At 33.9% G+C, this 19,918-nt stretch overlaps 1 protein-coding gene across 3 annotated transcripts in view; it reads right to left on the reverse strand.

Moving 5' to 3' along the window:
• Nucleotides 1-250: 250 nt before the first annotated feature.
• LOC123220260 (probable acyl-activating enzyme 16, chloroplastic) overlaps nt 251-19,918 on the reverse strand; it is a 46,119-nt gene continuing 26,451 nt past the window's right edge. Inside the window, exons 9-19 of one of the 3 annotated variants that reach the window (XR_006503013.1) lie at nt 16,851-16,956; nt 15,918-16,076; nt 15,484-15,537; nt 15,322-15,402; nt 14,601-14,738; nt 13,671-13,830; nt 1,377-1,456; nt 1,111-1,256; nt 741-798; nt 523-670; nt 251-430 (exon numbers count right to left, since the gene is read on the reverse strand). Coding sequence is in view for 2 of the 3 variants with exons in the window: in XM_044642358.1 (XP_044498293.1) it covers nt 578-670; nt 741-798; nt 1,111-1,256; nt 1,377-1,456; nt 13,671-13,830; nt 14,601-14,738; nt 15,322-15,402; nt 15,484-15,537; nt 15,918-16,076; nt 16,851-16,956 (1,075 nt within the window). In the remaining variant the exon portion in view is untranslated. Of the gene's footprint in view, nt 671-740; nt 799-1,110; nt 1,257-1,376; nt 1,457-13,670; nt 13,831-14,600; nt 14,739-15,321; nt 15,403-15,483; nt 15,538-15,917; nt 16,077-16,850; nt 16,957-19,918 lie in introns of all 3 variants that reach the window. The other 2 variants (XM_044642359.1, XM_044642358.1) reach the window with 2 other exon arrangements.

Below are 19,918 nucleotides of genomic sequence, written 5' to 3' on the forward strand. Positions count from 1 at the left end.
AAGGTCTTAAAAAATCTCACAATGAGATAATATTAAATTGTGTATTTTGAAACTTAAAAGTCATTGGTTGATGATAATGCTTTAGTTGAACTCCGATATAAAAAGGTTATACATCAAATTGGGAAAAAATCCTAGTGAATTGTCCTTGTTTATCATCTGCATCTATCTCACATGAATTCAAATCCTACCGACCATCATACGAGGTAAGTCTTTCAAAATTTATCAAAAAACATTCCATAGTCAAGTTCACTTATGGAGCATAGAACTAATGCAATCTTTGTATTTTAACCACACAATAGAAGACATATCGTAACTTGGTTTGACATATAAAAAATATGTATAACGATATTTCGCATGAAATTCATCCCTTGGAATTAATGTGCAATAGCTAGGGACTTGGAGATCTTGGGCTAAGTCTATGTAAATAAACCTTAATCTGTTGATTTGGCAGACCAAACATATAAAATATGTCAGTGGTCAGAAATTTACTTGTAAAGATTCGCTATTTCCTTGTAAATAAACCTTAATCTGTTGATTTGGTAGACCAAACATATAAAATATGTCAATGGTCAGAAATTTACTTGTAAAGATTTGCTATTTCCTCCTTATAGAGGTTTTCAACTCTGTCCCTTCGAATTTTCATGGTTGGAGTCATTAATCCACTATCAATCTGCAATCAAAGCGAAAGTCAGATCAAGTTCAAATGGAATCATGATATACTCCTGGGATGAAAATTTTACCGCAAAAGGCTCCTCCACGACAAGGATTGGTCCAATCTGAAATGAACACTCAGCTGTCCTGCGTGAAAGAGAATTACCATGGATAATGATATACCAAGCGAGGCTATAATATGTTACTAATTTTCCCAATTTCAGAAAGTCTTTCCAGAATTTCTGTAATTCATTTATTTTCTTGTAAAAAAAATCAAAATAATGCTGAAAAACGAATACAAATATTGGAATATATAAACATAGCTATATCATAAATTTGAAAGCAGCAGTTAGATCAAGCCATATTCATTTTCATACAAACAAAAGAGAGAAAAAGACACAACTATCAACATATAAATTCTTTCCAAAATCTCAAGGAATAATTCAAGTCCAGTCTTACCACTTTCTCAGTTCTCCATATATCAAACTGGTGATCTTTTCCTTACTAAGCTCAGTAGCATTGCTATCTACAATGGATAACTTTTTTGCTGTCAGAAGAACCTCTTCTTTGTTTGGAACAATGATTGCTCCAATACGGCGTTGATCCTATAGATGAAAGATGTCACTTGATAAAGGTAAAAACAACTCATAAGCGTAAAACACAGATGTTTAAGGAACGATATACAGAAGCTGCAAAAGAATGAGATCGAAGAAGTGCAGAAAAACCTGGCCAATGATAACAATCTGCTGAATAAGGCTACTTCTCAAGGCAGCTTCTTCGAGCTCCAATGGTTCAACATTTTCGCCTAATTTCTCCCAAAAGAAATTATTTAATCAATGCAAATTGTAACAGGGGAGCTAAAAAATTTCAAATTATTAAATATAAGAAGAAAGAATTGCAAGCTAGGTTGCAAAGTAAACTAAGCAAACCAAATCAAATGATCTAAAATACACAAATTATCAAAGTAAATGAACATGCAAAGTGATTTTGCCAACAGCACAACGCAGGTGCTTGAAAAAAATGATTTTTTTTCAATTGAACGGAAATTGTCTCCGTAAATTATTCTACTGAAAAGAAAGAATTATTCAGCACTACATATATAAAAAATAGCTTAATAATGGCAAAGATAAAATAGAAAGTGAAAAAACTGATATACACTAGCAACCCCTTAACACAAAAAACTTGTATTGAGTAATCCACAGCCAACAAAATTAGATCATAAAATTAAATTAAATATGAACGAAATTGAAGAGAAGAATATTTTGTGCATATTATAATTGTTACAGAGATACATGTATATATACAAATTAGGAATCCTAAATTAGTAAAAAGAAATATTTGATTCCTATAATTACGATTCTATAATCAATTTCCACCATGATTAAACTCTTACAATTAAGCCTTTCGATCTATATAATCAAGTCCTACATGGAAATATACATATTTATAGATTCTGTAACACTTCCCCTCAAGCTGACACATAGATATTAATCATACCCAATTTGTTACAAATATAATCAACTCAAACCCCATTTATAGCTTTAGTGAAAATATCCTCTAACTGTTCTTTAGTCTTTATATATCTTGTAAAATTAAAATTTTATTGAATTTTCTCTCGAACGAAATGACAGTTAATTTAAATATGTTAGTTTGTTTATGAAACACAGGATTAGAGGCAATATGAAGAGCAGTTTGGTTATCACACCACGATCGTGTTGGTAATAAAATTTGAAAACCTATTTAAGTCAAAAGTTGATATACTCACATTATTTCACACACAAATTGTGTCATAGCTCTATATTTTGATTCTGCATTAGATCTGGACACAACACTTTGTTTCTTGCTTTTCCAACACACCAAATTTCCTTCAACAAAAACACAATAGCCTGCAGTAGATCTTCTATCTATTTTGGAACATGCATAGTGTTAAGTCCCAATCAAAGCTTAAATAAATAGAGTTCAGCTTAGGGTGAGAACAACCCAAATTTTATATCGAAAAATTAATGACTTCTGTACATCTGCTGAAAGAAAGTTAAATACAAAAAGAACATAACAGTGTTTTCCCACTATTTCTCCCACTACTTAATAACTTCTCCCACTACTGCTTGCATGGCTACGTAATAACTGCTTCTCCACTACGTAATAACTTCTCCACTATTGCTTGCATGGCTACGTAATAACTGCTGATCCCACTACTTGATAACTACACTGTTTGCATCCCACTACTTGATAACTGCACTGCTTGCATGCAACGCCATCACGTCGTGTAGTCCATGGCCGAATATTTTGGATTCTTGTGTGGCACTCGTACAGACCTTCTGGGTTTATCACATAGTCTGCGTTTGAGAAGCATTCAATGTGACACGTCCAAAGGCTCCTTTCAAATAGCACAGAATTTGTTTTAAAACTACTCAATGATCAATTGTTGGAGAAGACATGAATTGACTCACAACATTGACCGAATATGAAATGTCAGAACCATTCATTGTAAGATAATTCAACTTTCCCACTTGTCTTCAATATTTCTTAGCTTCTTCAAACAATTCACCATCTTTTGTAAGCCGTAAATTAAGAATTATTGGAGCGCCACATGGTTTAGTTCCCAATTTTTCTGTCTCAGTTAATATGTTGAGCACATATTCCCTCTAAGATAGGAAGATGCCTTTCTTGCTTCTTGTTACTTCAATACTTAAAAAATATTTCAACACCCCTAAATCTTTTGTTTAAAACTGAGTGTGAAGAAATGAGTTAAAAGAAGAAATTTCTGCAGTATCACTTCCAGTAATGACAATATCATCAATATACAAAACTAGAAGAATACTACAAGCCTCAAACTGTCTATAGAAAATTGAATGATCACATTTGCTCTTTATCATGCCGAACTTTTGAATTGCTTGGCTAAACTTTCCGAACCAAGTAGGAGGACTTTGTTTTAAACCATATAAGGATTTGCAGGGGCGAAAAACCTTCCCACACTCCCCTGAGCGATAAAACCAAGTGATTGCTCTATATAAATTTCCTCTTGAAGGTCATTATGTAAAAAGACATTCTTTATATCCAACTAATGTAAAGGCCAATTATAAGTAGCTACCATGAAAAAAAATAAACGAATAGATGTCAACTTACCAACAAGAGAGAGTGTCAAAGTAATCTATCCCATAAGTTTGTGCATATTCTTCATAATGTATTTTATGTCTCATCGTTGAGGAAATGCCTTGGTGATCAATCCCAGGTCATGAATACAGATGATATTAAGCTATCAGAAGACCTTAGTTATGAAGAAACAATTCAGATACTTGACAGAAGAATTAAGCAACTAAGGAACCGACATATTCCTCTAGTAAAAGTCTTATGGAGAAACCAGAAGATAGAGAAGGCTACCTGGGAAATGGAGCAAACCATGAAGGAAAAACATCCAGAGTTGTTTTTGTGAATTCCGAGGATGGAATTCTTGTGAGGGGGGAAGAGTTGTAATACCCTTAGGTACGTTTCAAGGGTATTTATGTCTTTTGACCCTATTTCGAGATATTTTCAGTTTTAAATATATATGTTCACATGCATATGTGTGTGTTTTTTTATATATATCTCTATATAAATATATAGATATACATAAAGAAATAAAAAAAAAAAGAGAGAAAAAGAAAGAAAAGGAGATAAGGATTATATAAATAGAAAGGAAGAAGACAAAAACAAAAAGAAACTTCAAGACTTTTCTCTCTTCTCCGCCTCATCCAGCAGCCAGCCTTCTTCATGCTTTTTCTTTGTTCTTTTGAAGAAAAAGGAAGGATTTGAAGGAGTTTTGGAAGACAAGTAACGAAAGAAAAGAAAAGGAAGTACTTTAGAAGCCTTGGTAACCAAAAGATCTCTTCCTTTTCTCTTTACCTATGTTTATATATGTATTGGATGCATGTTATATGAATATGTTATTATGTTTTGGTGTTGATTTAAAGTCATTTTGGTGAGAAAGGAAGCAAGACAAGGAAAGGAAAGTCAGTTTGCAAAAACTTGGCTTGAAATAAGGTAAGGGGTATCATCCTTGATATGTTGCATGTTTTAGGCTTTTGGTTCTTTGGATCTAGGTTATAAATGATGATTTTGAAGTTGAGAAATGTTGTTTTTCCATTTGGGATGTTTATGTGTGATTTTGTTCATAGCAGAAAGTTACATAATATTTACAGTTTTGCTATTGATTTTGTCCCTCATTTTGGCTGCCTTACCTGATGAATTATGAGTGTTATTATATCTTGTTGGAAAGCTCTTTGAATCCTCTTTCCAATGATATATAACTTGTATGAATTAGAGATCATTTGGACTGTTAAATATTGTATGAACCAAAAGGACTACTTTACCAAATAAACAGAGGAGGCAGTTTTGCCACTGATTTCATCTCACATTTTAACTGTCTTATCTAAGGATTTATGAGTGTTATTATATCTTGTTGAAAAGCTCTTTGAATTCTCTTTTCAGTGATATATAGCTTGTATGAATTGGGGATCACTCAGACTGTTAAAGATTGTATGAATCACAAGGACTGTTTTACCAAATAAACAGCAGAGGCAGTTTTTGCTATTGATTTCATCTCACGTTTTGACCGTCTTATCTAATGAATTATGAGTGCTATTATAGCTTGTTAGAAAGCTCTTTGAATACTCTTTTCAACGATATATAGTTTGTATAAATTAGAAACCATTTGGACTGTGAAATTGTATGAAAAAAAGGCTGCCCTGTCAAATGAACAGGGTTGTAAACAGTATTTCACAGTTTTGGAGAGGAAAAGAAAGAAAAGAAAGAAAAGGAAAGAAAGGAGAGAAAAAGAAAAGAAAGAAAAGCAAGAAAAAGAATTTGGGGCTCAAGATTCAGGGGTCATCCCAAGAGTAATGTCTGATGAGTTATGAATAAATTTAGATGGAAACAAAATTAGTAAGATATAAGACCCGTATGTATGTTATAAACTATGAAATGACACTTTACACTACACCGCCGACAGTAGGGCACGTTCGCAGTAGGACACATCCGTAGTAGGACATAGACCCCCAATACGGTCTGCTTGCAATAGAGCTCAATTCAGATTTAAAAATGGTGTAGTAAAAGAAAGAAAGAGAGCTCGAACTTAGAAAAGTGTTAAATCCCTATAGTTAGCTTCCAGAAAGTATCAAATAGACACTAGATGAGACAAAGTATGACCCAACTAGTAAAGAATGAACTAGATTACCCCCCTCAATCTCTTATAGAGGTTAGAATGTGAAGTTGAGTCCCGAGAGTGGGTTAGAACAGGAAAAGAAATAGTTTACTTGATTCTTTCCCCTTACTAAGTGTTCTTATCTCTCACTTTTTTTTTTTGTCATGATTGCAGGTACAGGTAATCAAGGTAGCTGTGAGGCAGGTTCAGATCAGCGTAGGTAGATTCAGCTAGAGTAGGTTATCTTTGGTTTATATTACATACATATAGGCACATGTTATCGTTCATTTTTCACTTTTTGAGATGATGGTACAATTATATATGATTACTCCACGTTCTCAGATGCTTTCAAATAAATTTTCATATAAGTATATACATCTTTTGTTCGCTTCCAAATTTTCAGTTTTCTTAGAATAATTTCTAAACACTTTTAGTGATGCATCTATGTTAACATATTTTTTTAAAAAAAAATATAGACGCTCCGGATATTATTTCGTAACATTTCTCCTTTGGTGGGTAGTACTTCTAAAGGGGGATGTTATAAGTTGGTATCAGAGCCAGGTTAAATCTCACTTTCTTCTTTTTACAATCAATCTCAGCTCCGTATCTCCCTAAAAAGTTCATCCTTAAAATCATGTCAAAATCTGACATTTCGAACACAATCAGGTCCACCAGTAACTATCGACTCTGAATCATAATACTCTGTCTTAGTAGCATCATCTCACTAATGACTGACTCCCCATTAGACAACTCGATCATAATCCTCTAGACTATTCTAACGGGTTGCAACTTTAACCTCTCAAGCAATCTCTTGGCTACAAAATAATGAGTAGCCCCACAATCAACTAAAAGATAAATAGGAATATCAAGATAGGGAATCTGACCCGTGACTGCTAATGGGTTAGCCTCTACTAGTCCTTGGGTGATCGTATAAACTCTGGCTGTGGCCCAAATTCCTTTTCTTTCTTTTTCTTCTTCTTTTCTTTTTCTCTCCTTTCTTTCCTTCCCTTTCCTTTCTTTTCTTTCTTTTCCTTTCCAAAACTGTGAAATACTGTTCACAACCCTGTTTATTTGATAGGGCAGCCTTTTTTTTCATACAATTTCATAGTCCAAACGGTTTCTAATTCATACAATATATATATCATTAAAAAAAGGATTCAAAGAGATTTCCAACAAACTATAAAAGCACTCATTATTCATTAGATAAGACAGTCAAAACGTGAGATGAAATCAGTGGCAAAAACTGTCTCCTCTGTTTATTTAGTAAAGCAGTCCTTGTGGTTCATATAATATTTAACAGTCTAAATGATCTCTAATTCATACAAGCTATATATCCCTGAAAAGAGCATTCAAAGAACTTTCCAACAAGATATAATAGCACTCATAACTCATTAGATAAGATAGTCAAAACGTAAGATGAAATCAATGACAAAAACTGTCTCCTCTTTTTATTTGGTAAAACAGTCTTTGTGTTCATACAATATTTAACAGTCCAAATGATCCCCAATTCATACAAGCTATATATCCCTGAAAAGAGCATTCAAAGAACTTTCCAACAAGATATAATAGCACCTATGATTCATAAGATAAGACTGCCAAAACATAGGACGAACTCAGTGGCAAAACTGTAAATATTGTCTTAACTCTCTGCCATCAACAAAATCACATACATAGACACCCCAAATGGTAAAACAACATTTCTCAACTTCAAAATCATCATTTATAACATAGATCTAAAGAACCAAAAGCCTAAAATATGCAACATATCAAGGATGATATCCCTTACCTTATTTCAAGCCAATTATTTGCAAGTTGGCTTCCCTTTCCTTGTCTTGCTTCCTTTATCACCAAAATCACTTTAAATCAACACCAAAGCATACTAATATATTCATATAACATGCATCCAATACATATATAAACATAGGTAAAGGGAAAAGGAAGAGATCTTTTGATTACCAAGACTTCCAAAGTGCTTCCCTTTCTTTTCTTTCCTTACTTGTCTTCCAAAACTCCTTTAAATCCTTCCTTTTTCTTCAAAAAACAAAGAAAAAGCATGAAGAAGGCTGCCTTTTCTGGACGGGACGGGACAGGAAAATGATGAAAAAAGTGTAAAGGTTGCCTTTTTTGACTTTTCTCTCCATATATAAATATGATCTTTATCTCTTTTTCTTTTCTTTCTTTTTTTTTTTTTTGTATTTCTTTATATATATATATATATATATATATATATATATATAAACACACACATACATGATATATATATTCTCGAAATAAGGTCAAAAGACATAAATACCCCTGGAACGTATCTGAAGGTATTACAACTCCTTCCCCCTCACAAGAATTCTGTCCTTGGAATTCACAAAAATAGCTCTGGATACTTCTCCTTCATGGTCTACTCCATTTCCCAAGTGACCTCCTCTACCTTTCGGTTTTTCTATAGGACCTTTACTAGAAGAATCTGTCAGTTCCTTAGTTTCTTAATTCTTCTATCAAGTATCTGAATCGGTCTTTTTTTATAACTAAGGTTTTTTGATAACTTAATATTATCTGAATAGTCGTCTAGTAGCTATTATTATAAGCAAACTCTACTAAGGGTAACATTTCTACCCATGTAGCTTTATGATCCAGGCAACAAGCTCGCAACATGTCCTCTAAAATTTGATTAACCCTCTTCATCTGTCCATCTGTCTGAGGATGATAGGTTGTACTAAATATCAAATTAGTACCCAAAGATCTTTGAAGACTCTTTCAAAAAGCTAATACAAATCTTATATCACGATCAGTTACTATGGCTTGGGTACCCCATGTAATCTAATAATCTCCCTAGCATATAATCTCCCCAGCTGATTTGTGATAGTAGTATCTTTGATGCGCAAGAAATGAATTGACTTGGTCAATTTGTCCACAATCACCCAAATAGCATTGCATCCATTCTGAACTCTAGGGAGTCCATTGATGAAGTCCATGGAGATATGCTCCTATTTCCATTCTAGAATAGACAGAGGTTGAAGCAACCCTGAAAGTCTTTGATGTTCGGCCTTAATTTGCTGACAGGTGAGACATCTGGTAATAAACTCACCTATATCCCTTTTCATGCCTGATCACCAAAAATGTCTTTAAATCCTGATACATCTTTACATCCCCAGGGTGGGCAGTGTAAAAAGAACTATGAGTCCCTGTAAGAATTTTCTATCTCAATTCAGTTATCTGGGGAACATATGCTCGATCTCTGAATTTAAGAATTCCATTTGATACTTAAAAATCTGTCTGAAGACCCTCTTGAACCTTCTGAATTTTCTGTTGACACCATTCATCTTGTGTCTAAGCCTCTCGAATCTCATCTATAAGAGTGGGTTAAATCTCTAATTTGGTGAGGGCTCCAATCACAAGCTCAATCTGCTCTTGGTCCATATCTCTCTGAATTTCTCTCTGGATCGTCAATTGTGATATCATCACATTTCTGCTGAGGGCATCTGCAACCACATCAGTCTTGTCTGGATGGTATTTAATATCACAGTCATAGTCTTTTACTAACTCGAGTCATCGCCTCTGTCTCATATTTAACTCCTTCTGAGTGAAAAAATATCTGAGGCTCTTATGGTCAGTATAAATATTACATTTTACCCCATACAAATAGTGTTTCTAGATTTTCAAAGCAAAAATTACCGCTGCTAACTCCAAATCATGAGTAGGGAGTTAGTTGATGAAGAATATCATTTTGGATCATATATAATTGAAAGAATTCAAAAAAATATTCTCTCGCATTATCACTACGTAAGGTATGTATAAAAACATTGAATTGTGTTTTTATTTCAACACAAAAGGCACAAAAATGAGTATACACCTTAGAACGATTTTTCATTAAATAAAACTAAGTCATACGACAATAATCATCAACAAAAGTAACAAAATATTTAAATCCAGTTTTAGACATAACATGACAAGGACCTCTAACATCGGAATGAACTAACTCAAAAAGAGAGCTAGCTCATTTATTGACTCTAGAACCTAAAGAGATATGATGTTATTTGGCAAACTGACATGACTCACAATCTAATGAAGATACATAACGAAATTGAGGACATAGTATCTTCAACAGAGGTAGAGAAGGATGTCCCAACTGATAATGAGCTTTAAATAAAGTTAAGTCACTGGAACACGCAATGGATCTTGGCACTTGCATATCAAGAACAAAAAGACCCCTAGATTCATGTCTTTTACCAATAATTTGCTTCGTCATAGGGTCCTGAAATAAACAATGAGCAGGAAAAATGAGACACAATAATTAAAGGCATGAGTGAGTTACTCGCAGAGATTAAATTAAAAGAAAACTTCGGTAGACTCAAGACAGGTGACAACGAAATTAATGGAATTAGATCAACAATGCTAGAACCAAGAACATATGATGTTGATCCATTTGCTAAAGTGACACTAGAAGGGGATACATGTGACTGAAAAGTAGAAAAGAGACTAAGATTACCTGTCCTATGATTTGCAGCACCAGAATCAATGACTCATTTGAATGATGAGAAAATAAGACATGTATTTGGTTTATCTGACTCAGCAATGACAATGATAAGAGTCGATGAAGAGTTTAGTGATTCTTGGTATTGAGAGAACTTGGTATATTTATCTACAAAAATCATAATAGTCTCTTCAGATGATGAGTTGTTAGTGGTTGCAATATGTGCTGACTGGAATTTTGGAGCCGATTCTATAATTTTCTACAAGTGCACTTTGTATGCCTCGGCTCATGGCAATAATAACACACAATCCCTCTTGACTCTTGATTCCGATCAATAACCTTGTCACGGTTGCTAGTTCCCCCTCCTCTATTTTTATTATAAAAATGTCTAGTTTCATGTGCTCTACTCCTACTAACAAGCGCATTATTACTCTGAAATGATGGAGTGTTTTCTATGCGAAGTACCTTAGTAAATGTGTTATGCAAAGATGAAATCTTAGGACTAACAAATATTTAAGATTTAACAGTTTCAAACTCAAAAGGAAGACTAACTAGGAAGCTCATGACGGCCATCTAATCCCGTTGAGCTTGTTGAACTTTCACATTTGGACTAAACGGTAACAACATATTAATTTTTTCATAAGTCATTTTGACATCCATAAAATAAGATGTGATAGCCCTATCTTGCTTTTTTGCACGGTAGAAAGCTTTGTACGTCTCATATATGCGAGAAAGATTACCTCTTCCAGAGTATAAGAAATCTAGATAGAGTACTTTAACCAATTCACAATGGTTAATAAAACTAACTACCTCACTTTCAATGGAATTCCAGATCTGCAGGAATAATCGGGCATCATCCCTTACCCATGTTTGCCTAGTACCATCCATAGGAGGGGTTTCCATATGGTGATCATCTTTCTCAAGGCTTAGCAGATACAGTCGAACTGTTTTACTCCATTCTAGATAATTGGAGTCATTAAGTTTGTGTTCCATGATTTTTGACATCACAAGAACCATATCAGCCATAGTTATAGGTTTAGTATCAACCATAATAACACTCAAAGCAATTAAATATAATAAACAAGAAGAAAATGCCAGACTGACTGATTTCTAGAGCAATAGGGTACATGAATATATTGCACAAAGAACAAGAATAGCAGAAAAGAGACTAAAATCTGATCAAGAAGAGAAACCCAGCGATGGCAACAGGTTTAGAGGGTTCTAGATCATTGGTGTTGTCTGAGTTTCATTATGCCGACGGTGAGAGCTCACACATGGCAAAACTAGAGATCAAGCCTGAATGTTGCAGAAGATACCTGCGCTACGTGTGGGTCATGTGCTGGACTTCCAGTGACCAGATTCTGGGAAATGGTTGATCGTTGGTGTGCACTCCTTCCTAGGCTAGAGGTGAGATTGTTAGGATTGGGACACTTGTCCCCAATCCAATGGCTCATTTCTTTTATAAATATATATGTTTGAGTTTTAAAAAGGAAGAGAAGAAAATATTAGGGTTTGGGTTTGAAGGCAGCCACCTTTGGCTGATTTAGGGAGGTCTCCGGCGCCTCGAATGGCCGGAAAATGGGAGATCTCCGGCGTCTCGAATGACCGGAAAATGGGAGGTTCCGAATTCCTCGAACTATTCGGTTTATCTTGTAATATTTTTAGTAATGAAATATTTTAGTTATTATGTATTTTGTGTTTTGATTGAATAAATGCTGGGTTCCTAACAAATGGTATCAGAGCGCGTTCGATCCAACGGAGAAGATAGATGATGGTCGGAAAAGTGATGAGTCGCCGGAAAATGTTCATGGAGGCTGACTTGAAGAAAAATCATCACAGGAAGAAATAAGTTCGAAAGCGCAAAATGAGAAGAAGAGGAAAACCAAAATAGAAGAAGAAGAAGAAGCAGAAGAAAATGAAACGCCGACGGAAGCGGAAAAAAAAAAAAAAAAAAAAAAAAAAAAAGACAGAAGGAAGAAGAAACAAGAACGAAGGAGAAGAAAGAAGAAAAGAAAAGACAAGGAGAAGGAAAGAAGAAGGAAAGAGAAAGGAGAGAGAAATAAAAAAATAAAGAAATAGAAAAAAGGTGGAGGCAGTGGTAGGTTTATTGGGAAGGGAAAAAGAAGAAAAGGGGGCGCTGGAAAGAAAAAAAGAAAAGTGAAAGAAGCAGAGGAGAGGAGAGAGAAAAAAAAATATATTAAAAAAAAAAAAAGAGAGCTGTAAAAAAAAAAAAAAAATTTAAACAAGAAAAAAAAAACAGTAGGCGGGAAACAAATTTGGATAGGAAGAAACAGCTGAAAAAAAAAAAAAAAAACAAAAAAAAACAGAAAACTCATCTTGGGGACAAGATGATTTTGAAGGGGAGGGAAATGTTAGGATTGGGACACTTGTCCCCAATCCAATGGCTCATTTCTTTTATAAATATATATGTTTGAGTTTTAAAAAGGAAGAGAAGAAAATATTAGGGTTTGGGTTTGAAGGCAGCCACCTTTGGCTGATTTAGGGAGGTCTCCGGCGCCTCGAATGGCCGGAAAATGGGAGATCTCCGGCGTCTCGAATGACCGGAAAATGGGAGGTTCCGAATTCCTCGAACTATTCGGTTTATCTTGTAATATTTTTAGTAATGAAATATTTTAGTTATTATGTATTTTGTGTTTTGATTGAATAAATGCTGGGTTCCTAACAGAGATGCAATAGTTATTTTACAAGGGTAACTTACAAAATTGCTCACTACGGTAGGAAGAAATTTTCAGATTGCATACTAGGGCAAATCCGTCTCTGATACCATGAACGAAATTGAAGAGAAGAATATTTCATTCATATTATCACTGTTATAGAGATACATGTATACATAAAAATTAGGAATCCTAGATTAGGAAAAAGAAATATTTTATTCTTATAATTACGATCCTATAATCAACTTCTACTATAATTGAACTCCTATAATTAAGTCTTAACGATTTGTATAATCAAGTCCTATATGGAAATGTATATGTTTACAGATTTTGTAACAAAATAGTCTATTAAATAGCAAATTCAACAAAAATCCTTGTGATTGAAGCTATTAAACATGTGTATCATTGATAAGAAATAATAAAATCCTTGTGATTGAAGCTAAAGGGATTTAATTTCGTTTGAGTTTTTTAAGAATTAATAAAATTATTAATCCTTCTAGGTACATGGTTTGAAATGGGTGCACATCTCACAAAAGTTGATGTGTAGATATACGTTATACTGCACAAACGGTTGGGTACAACTGAATCTGTTACCAGTTAGATGATGTTTCAATGGAAATACATTTATGAAAACATGAAATAAGAAATATAATATATATATATATATATAAATTGTCATGCATGAGAACCCTTAGTATACCTGTTGAAAGAACTATAGTGTCCTTAGCACGTCCTTCAAGCACCACCACACCTCCAGAACGACGACTTCGCCCTGTTGTATGATGAGGAGCAATCCAACCTATATCACCAGTATTTAGCCAGCCATCCTCATCTAAGATTTGCTTTGTAGTTGATGGATTCTAATCCAACATTAACACAAAACCATCACACAAGCATTGAGAAAGTTATGACAAGTTGTTACACCAATTTATAAACAAACTATAGGGACAACAGGTAGAATATTAATGATTTCACAAATTTCTGTCTACATTTCAGAAGATTACGTAGTTGCAATTCTGAGTTTGCAATTTCTTAAGATAACAAGTTAACACAGCTCATCCATATATGTATCATCTAAAGAGCAGTAAACCAGCGATATTTTACTCCAAACAGTGGCAACCAAGATTTCTTTCATCGCTGCTTGATCACAAACAATATTGACTTCTAACTTGATTAGTGGGCTCATTAAATAAATAGCAAAACTCTTCTTTTGTTCATTGACTTAACTTTTTGACCCAATACTTACTAACAAAATTCTTTTCCATTCCTATTCAATGCTTAAATTAGAAAGTAATGAAGTGAATACTTCCAAAATGAATAAACATTTTGGTATGCACAATTTTTCTTTTTTCATAAGTATGCACAGAGAAGTTACAGATGCTGTGTATGTTATGGAAGGAATAATATACATGAAACAAGCTCTATTCCTTCAGATGAATTGCATTTCACATGATGATGATGGAAATTCTTATACTAAATGAATTGCATTTCACAAACACTAATTTGAACTACTTAACCTGAAGACTGTGGATCCAGTAAAGTAGCATGAAATATATGCATAAAATTCAAATTCTGTAAAGATTGGAGGAAATGCCTTGTCAAAATAATAATATTTGGCAAAGAATATTACCTTGTAGTAACCTTTCATCACTTGTGGACCCCTGGCTTTTACAATGCCTTTTGAACCAGGTGGAAGAACTTCACCAGTTTTAGAATCAACAATCTTGAATTCTGTGTTTCTAATAGGATGACCAACTGAGCCTAGAACCTTCAAGATTAAATCTGTACCATTGTCATACTGTGTACCACTCCACGATGGTGAAAGTAAACAAGAAACCAGAAGAACAAAGGATGAATGAAACTAGATTACGTTGAGAGGTTTATTCCAAAGATAATAGGATCAGTTGATAATAGATTACATCGAGACCAAAACTAGATTACAAGAGAAAATTAATGTCTTAACTAGAATAGGGCCTCTCTTTCTAAATTAAACTCTAACACATTAAAAATACGAACACGTTCAGGCTAGATACTAATAGTAGGTATCGAACAACATAGAAGTTGACAGTGCTTCATAGAAAAACAACTGTTCAATTTTCACAGGATCTTAAATGAAAAATAGTAGGCCTTGGCTTAGAGATAAGGTTTCTAGGAGATGAGAAATGAAAAAATTGTGCTATATCAGCTTCAGGAACCAATTGTTTTTCTGTTTCAAGTAATTTTTTTTGTAAAAAGGATTAATAATTAAATTATACAAAATCTTGTGTGCCATTAATTTGTAATCAAGTACACCAATCTTAGTGCAAGTGCAAAAACAAGGCTATAAATTTAACATAAAATTGATGACTTACATTACAACTAACTCGTCGAGCAGCAATAACAGGGGATGACTCTGTTAAACCATATCCATTCTGCACAATCACGCCAATTGCCTGCAGGTATAAAAACCACTTTTAGATTAGAGGAAACCAAACAAAAGCTCATATTCCATTAGCTAAGAATTTGTATCAAACCTCAAAAAATTGGTCAACGTGCATTGGTAAACTACCACCCCCACTTATTCCAGCCTGTACAGAGGCAAAGATCAATGGCTAAGTATTACAAACCTCCAATCCTATAGTTAATAAAATAAAGAGAACCATGAGATCATGAATAGTAAGAAAATTGGAGCCCCGTGGCTGCCCGACAGGCAAAGAAAAAAAATTAAGATTATGCTAGTTAAAACAGTCATGAAAAATTTCCTAGAAATTCACCTAACGGAAAAAAAAGAAAGAGTTAATTCCAGGGTGTTGTAGGCATTTAGGTAACCTGGAATAAGGTGACAATCAAACAACTCCAAAAATAGATCATTGGGTGATTGACTTGCCAAAAACTTCAAGGGCCAATAACATAAAATACAGAGTATAAGGAGAAAAATAACAAAAATTTCGTCAATGAAAAATAAAACCTTGGATATTCCAATAGCTGAATGGATTTTTTTATAGACAAGCATTTTCGCCATCATATGCAACGGCCACAATATTGCAGAAATAATTCCTGACCATAACCAGTCAATCATTGAAATAAGAGGTGAAGGTTGTTTCGGATTCCTGCTCAAGCATAGTCCCTAACAAAATCAAAATTAATCAGAACAACAGGATAAAGGGTAAATCAATGCCAGTTACAGGTATATATATAAAAGGAAAAAAAAGAAAAAGAAAAAAATAGTATGGAATTAGTTTTACATAGTTTGATTCAGGGGAGAAGAATAACATTTATTCAGACGTTTCAAGAAGCACAAAGCCATGGAAATTTAAGATATACATCTAGTATATGGACCATCAACAGATTGGTACAGGCTTCTTTGGTGACAGTATGGTGGATTCTAATTCTATTTGCTGCTAGAATAAAATTTTTGATACTGACAAAGACCATTATAAATTATTGAACTTCTCTGAGGACAAGGCAGAATTATCATCAATGTACCACATTCACCAACAGACTAGTTAAGAGATTTCACATGCCACACAAACCCCCAAGTAAAAAGTTCAGTGCATTCAGAATAGGGATTATAGCCAATGAAGAGAGCTTATATATTTGTTAATTTCTGAATGAGGAGTTGTAATGTTTTAGAAACAGAGTTCAGTCATGACTTCTGTAACATTAAAATAATACAGGAAATTTCCTTTATTCTTATTTGCCAGAGTTTCTGTTGCATGACAAGGAGCTTTAAACCACAAAAATTATCATTAGCTATGAAAATAGCATCTGCCATCCATTCATCTCTAATTTCAGGTTCACAGATTTATATGATTGAACTAAAAGGGTAAATAGTCCTTGAAAAATCTAGTGACACCCAGATGAAAAACGTTTAAGGACAAGATAATGCTCAATGTCATACCTCGTGTATTCTCTTAAATCCATTATATGCCAAACTGATCTTTATAAGTGTTAGCGCAACAATTCTTCGGGCAGTGGAGCTTGTAGAAAGCTGCTTTTGAATTCCACTGCAAAATGAATGGGAAAAGCTCAAAGGAAACCATTTGAAAACATAGAAGTCAACCAATCAAAATAGATCAAGTACTTTGTTAGGACTAATATTTAGGTGCAATATGTATGAGCAATTATGAAACATGCATGGAGAGTTGTGAAATGGGTATGGATAGTTGTGAAATGGGTTTGGACAGTTTTGAAATATGTATGGACAGTTATGAAATGAACATAAAAGAGAGATTGACGAAGGAGAGAAGGGGGAAGAAATTGGATTTAGTTTAGGCAACCTTTGAATGACTGAGGAAGGGAGTCTAGCCTCTAGAAAGCTAGACAAATTAGGGAGTTTAGGCTCTCGGATACCTAGAAGTGGAAAGCATTTGTTTCCTGAATAGCTGAAATTATCTATTTGAGAATATATAAAATATATTGGAGTGTTACTCCATTTTAGGTGTTGTTCTGTTTCCCCCTTTTTTTATAATAATTATGTTTAGGTGTATTGGTTGTGTCTGCTAGTTGGGGGTGATTTGAGCAAGCTCCTAACATAGTTCAAGCAGCAAGTTATTAGGAACCCAACTTTTATTAAACTAAAACAGAAAATTAAAACACAAAAATATAATAAACTAAAACTATTTCATTAATAAAAAAATTACAAAGATAAATCAAACAATTTGAAGAGTTCGGGACCTCCTATGCTCTGGCCATTCAAGGCGTCGAAGACCTCTTACAATCAGCCAAGATTGGTTGTCCAATTAATAAACCCCAATATTTTTTTCTCCTTCTCTCTTTTGAACCTAAAAAACATATTTATTATGTAGACTTGTCATTGAATTGAGGACAAGTGTCATAATCCTAACATTTCCCTCCTCTTCAAAACCACTTTGTCCTCAATGTGGTAATAAATTTTTTTAATATATTTAGATTTTTTTTCATTTTTTCTAATTTTCTTTTTTTTTCAAATTCATACTTTTTTTTCACAAGTTACATCTTTTTTTTTTCATCTTTTAATATATTTTCAGTCTTCACAAATTTTTATAACTTTTTCTTTTTTAACTTTCTCTCACCATTCTACCACCACCAGCTTTCCAAGCTTCCCATGTTCTTGCCACTACCAACTTTTTATGTTTCCTAAGTTCTTTTTTAACAAGGCAATTGTCTCAACTTTTTCACTCCACTGTTTTTTTATCTTTATTTTTTTTAACTTCTCTCTTCTCTTTTCTCGCAAGCCAGTTGTCCCTTTCTTGTCTTCTTTTGCAACTTCATCACTTCATCTATGGTTCATGCTTGGTCTTCATCTTTCAATCGACTCCCTCCATCTTCAGTGCTTTATTTCTACTCTTTCTGTTTTTTTTTTAGCCATTTCTCGGCATTGACTCTAGCGACCTTTCAGATCTCTGATTGTCGTTGTTCTATCAATTTGTGTCGAATTGCCTTTCACCCTCATCACCTCTAGCCGATCTCGTTCTGGCAAAACCTTTTAGCGGCGATCCATCGTCAATCGATGACTTTTCGACTTCCTTATCTATCTCTAGTCATTTCTCTCGTTGGAAGCACAACAAAAACCTAGATCAAATTATTCTGATACCATTTTGTTAGGAATCCAATTCTTGTTGAACTAAAACAGAAAATTAAAACACAAACACATAATAAACTAAAACTATTTCTTTAATAAAATATTACAAAGATAAACCAAACAATTCAAAGAGTTCGGGGCCTCCCATTCCAAACAGTTCAAAGAGTCGAGACCTCCCATTTTTTAGCCATTTGAGGCGCTGAAGACCTTTCACAATCATCCAAGATTGGCTGCTCAACTAACAAGCCCTAATATTTTTTCCTCCTCCCTTTGGAAATGTAAAGAGCATATTTATAATGTAGACTTACTATTGGATTGAGGACAAGTGTCCGAATCCTAGCACAAGCCAGTAAGAGAATTAATAAGTGCATAAATTCATTAAGTATTGAATCTTGAAACTACATTTTATACAACATTCTTGGATGAAGATAGGAAATATGGACACTGTTACAAAATATGTAAAATATGTCTATTACCGTAAAAGAGTAGATTACACAGATAATAGGGTTTGATTATAAGGATTTAACTATGGTAGAACTTGATTGTAGAATTGTAATTATAAGAATCAAATATTTTATTTTCCTACTCCAGGATTCCTAATTTGTATATATAGATGTATCTCTATAACAATGTAATATGAATGAAATTCCTGTCTCTTCAATGTTATTCATGGTATAAGAGCTTGATTTGCCCTAATGAGCAAATTTGTTAATTTCTTTCTACCCTAGTGAGCAAATTCTTAGGTCACTGTTATAGAGTGATTGTTACATTTCATCGCCAACCTAGAAAGGAGTGCTCCCTAAAGACTGGCCACTTCCCAAAATTCGATTACTAGAAGACTAGCGTGTGACCTGCATGCGCCACTTCTTTCTTCGATAGCATCCTTCACCAATCTCCATTTTTGATGAGTGTGAGATCTCACCGCCGACACTAACGTACTCAGAAGACCCCAGTGATCAAAACCCTAGAAGCCCGTCATCATTACATGTGTCATCACAGTTGCGTTTGCCAAATTTTGATGTTTATTTAGACTCTAGTCACCTTTTCTAATGTCGTCTCTCTCTATACAACACATCCTTGTAACTGTTGTTGCAGAAATCATTCAGTCAAACACTTTTTGCCATATCTTATCTTTGGATGTTTTGAATACTATTATGACTGATAATAAACCTATAATTATAGGTGATATGGTTTCTATAATGTCAAAAATCATGGAACACAAGCTTAATCAATCTAATCATTTGGATGGAGTAAGACAGTTCGATTATATCTGCAAATCCTTCCTACGAATAATACTAGACAGGCATGACTAAGAGATGATGCTCGATTATTTCTGCAGATACGAAATTCCATTGAAAATAGGTTATTAGTTTGATTAATCACTGTGAATTGGTTAAAGAACTAAT

Source organism: Mangifera indica, chromosome 7 (genome assembly GCF_011075055.1).
Source record: "Mangifera indica cultivar Alphonso chromosome 7, CATAS_Mindica_2.1, whole genome shotgun sequence".
Taxonomy (NCBI): Eukaryota; Viridiplantae; Streptophyta; class Magnoliopsida; order Sapindales; family Anacardiaceae; genus Mangifera; species Mangifera indica.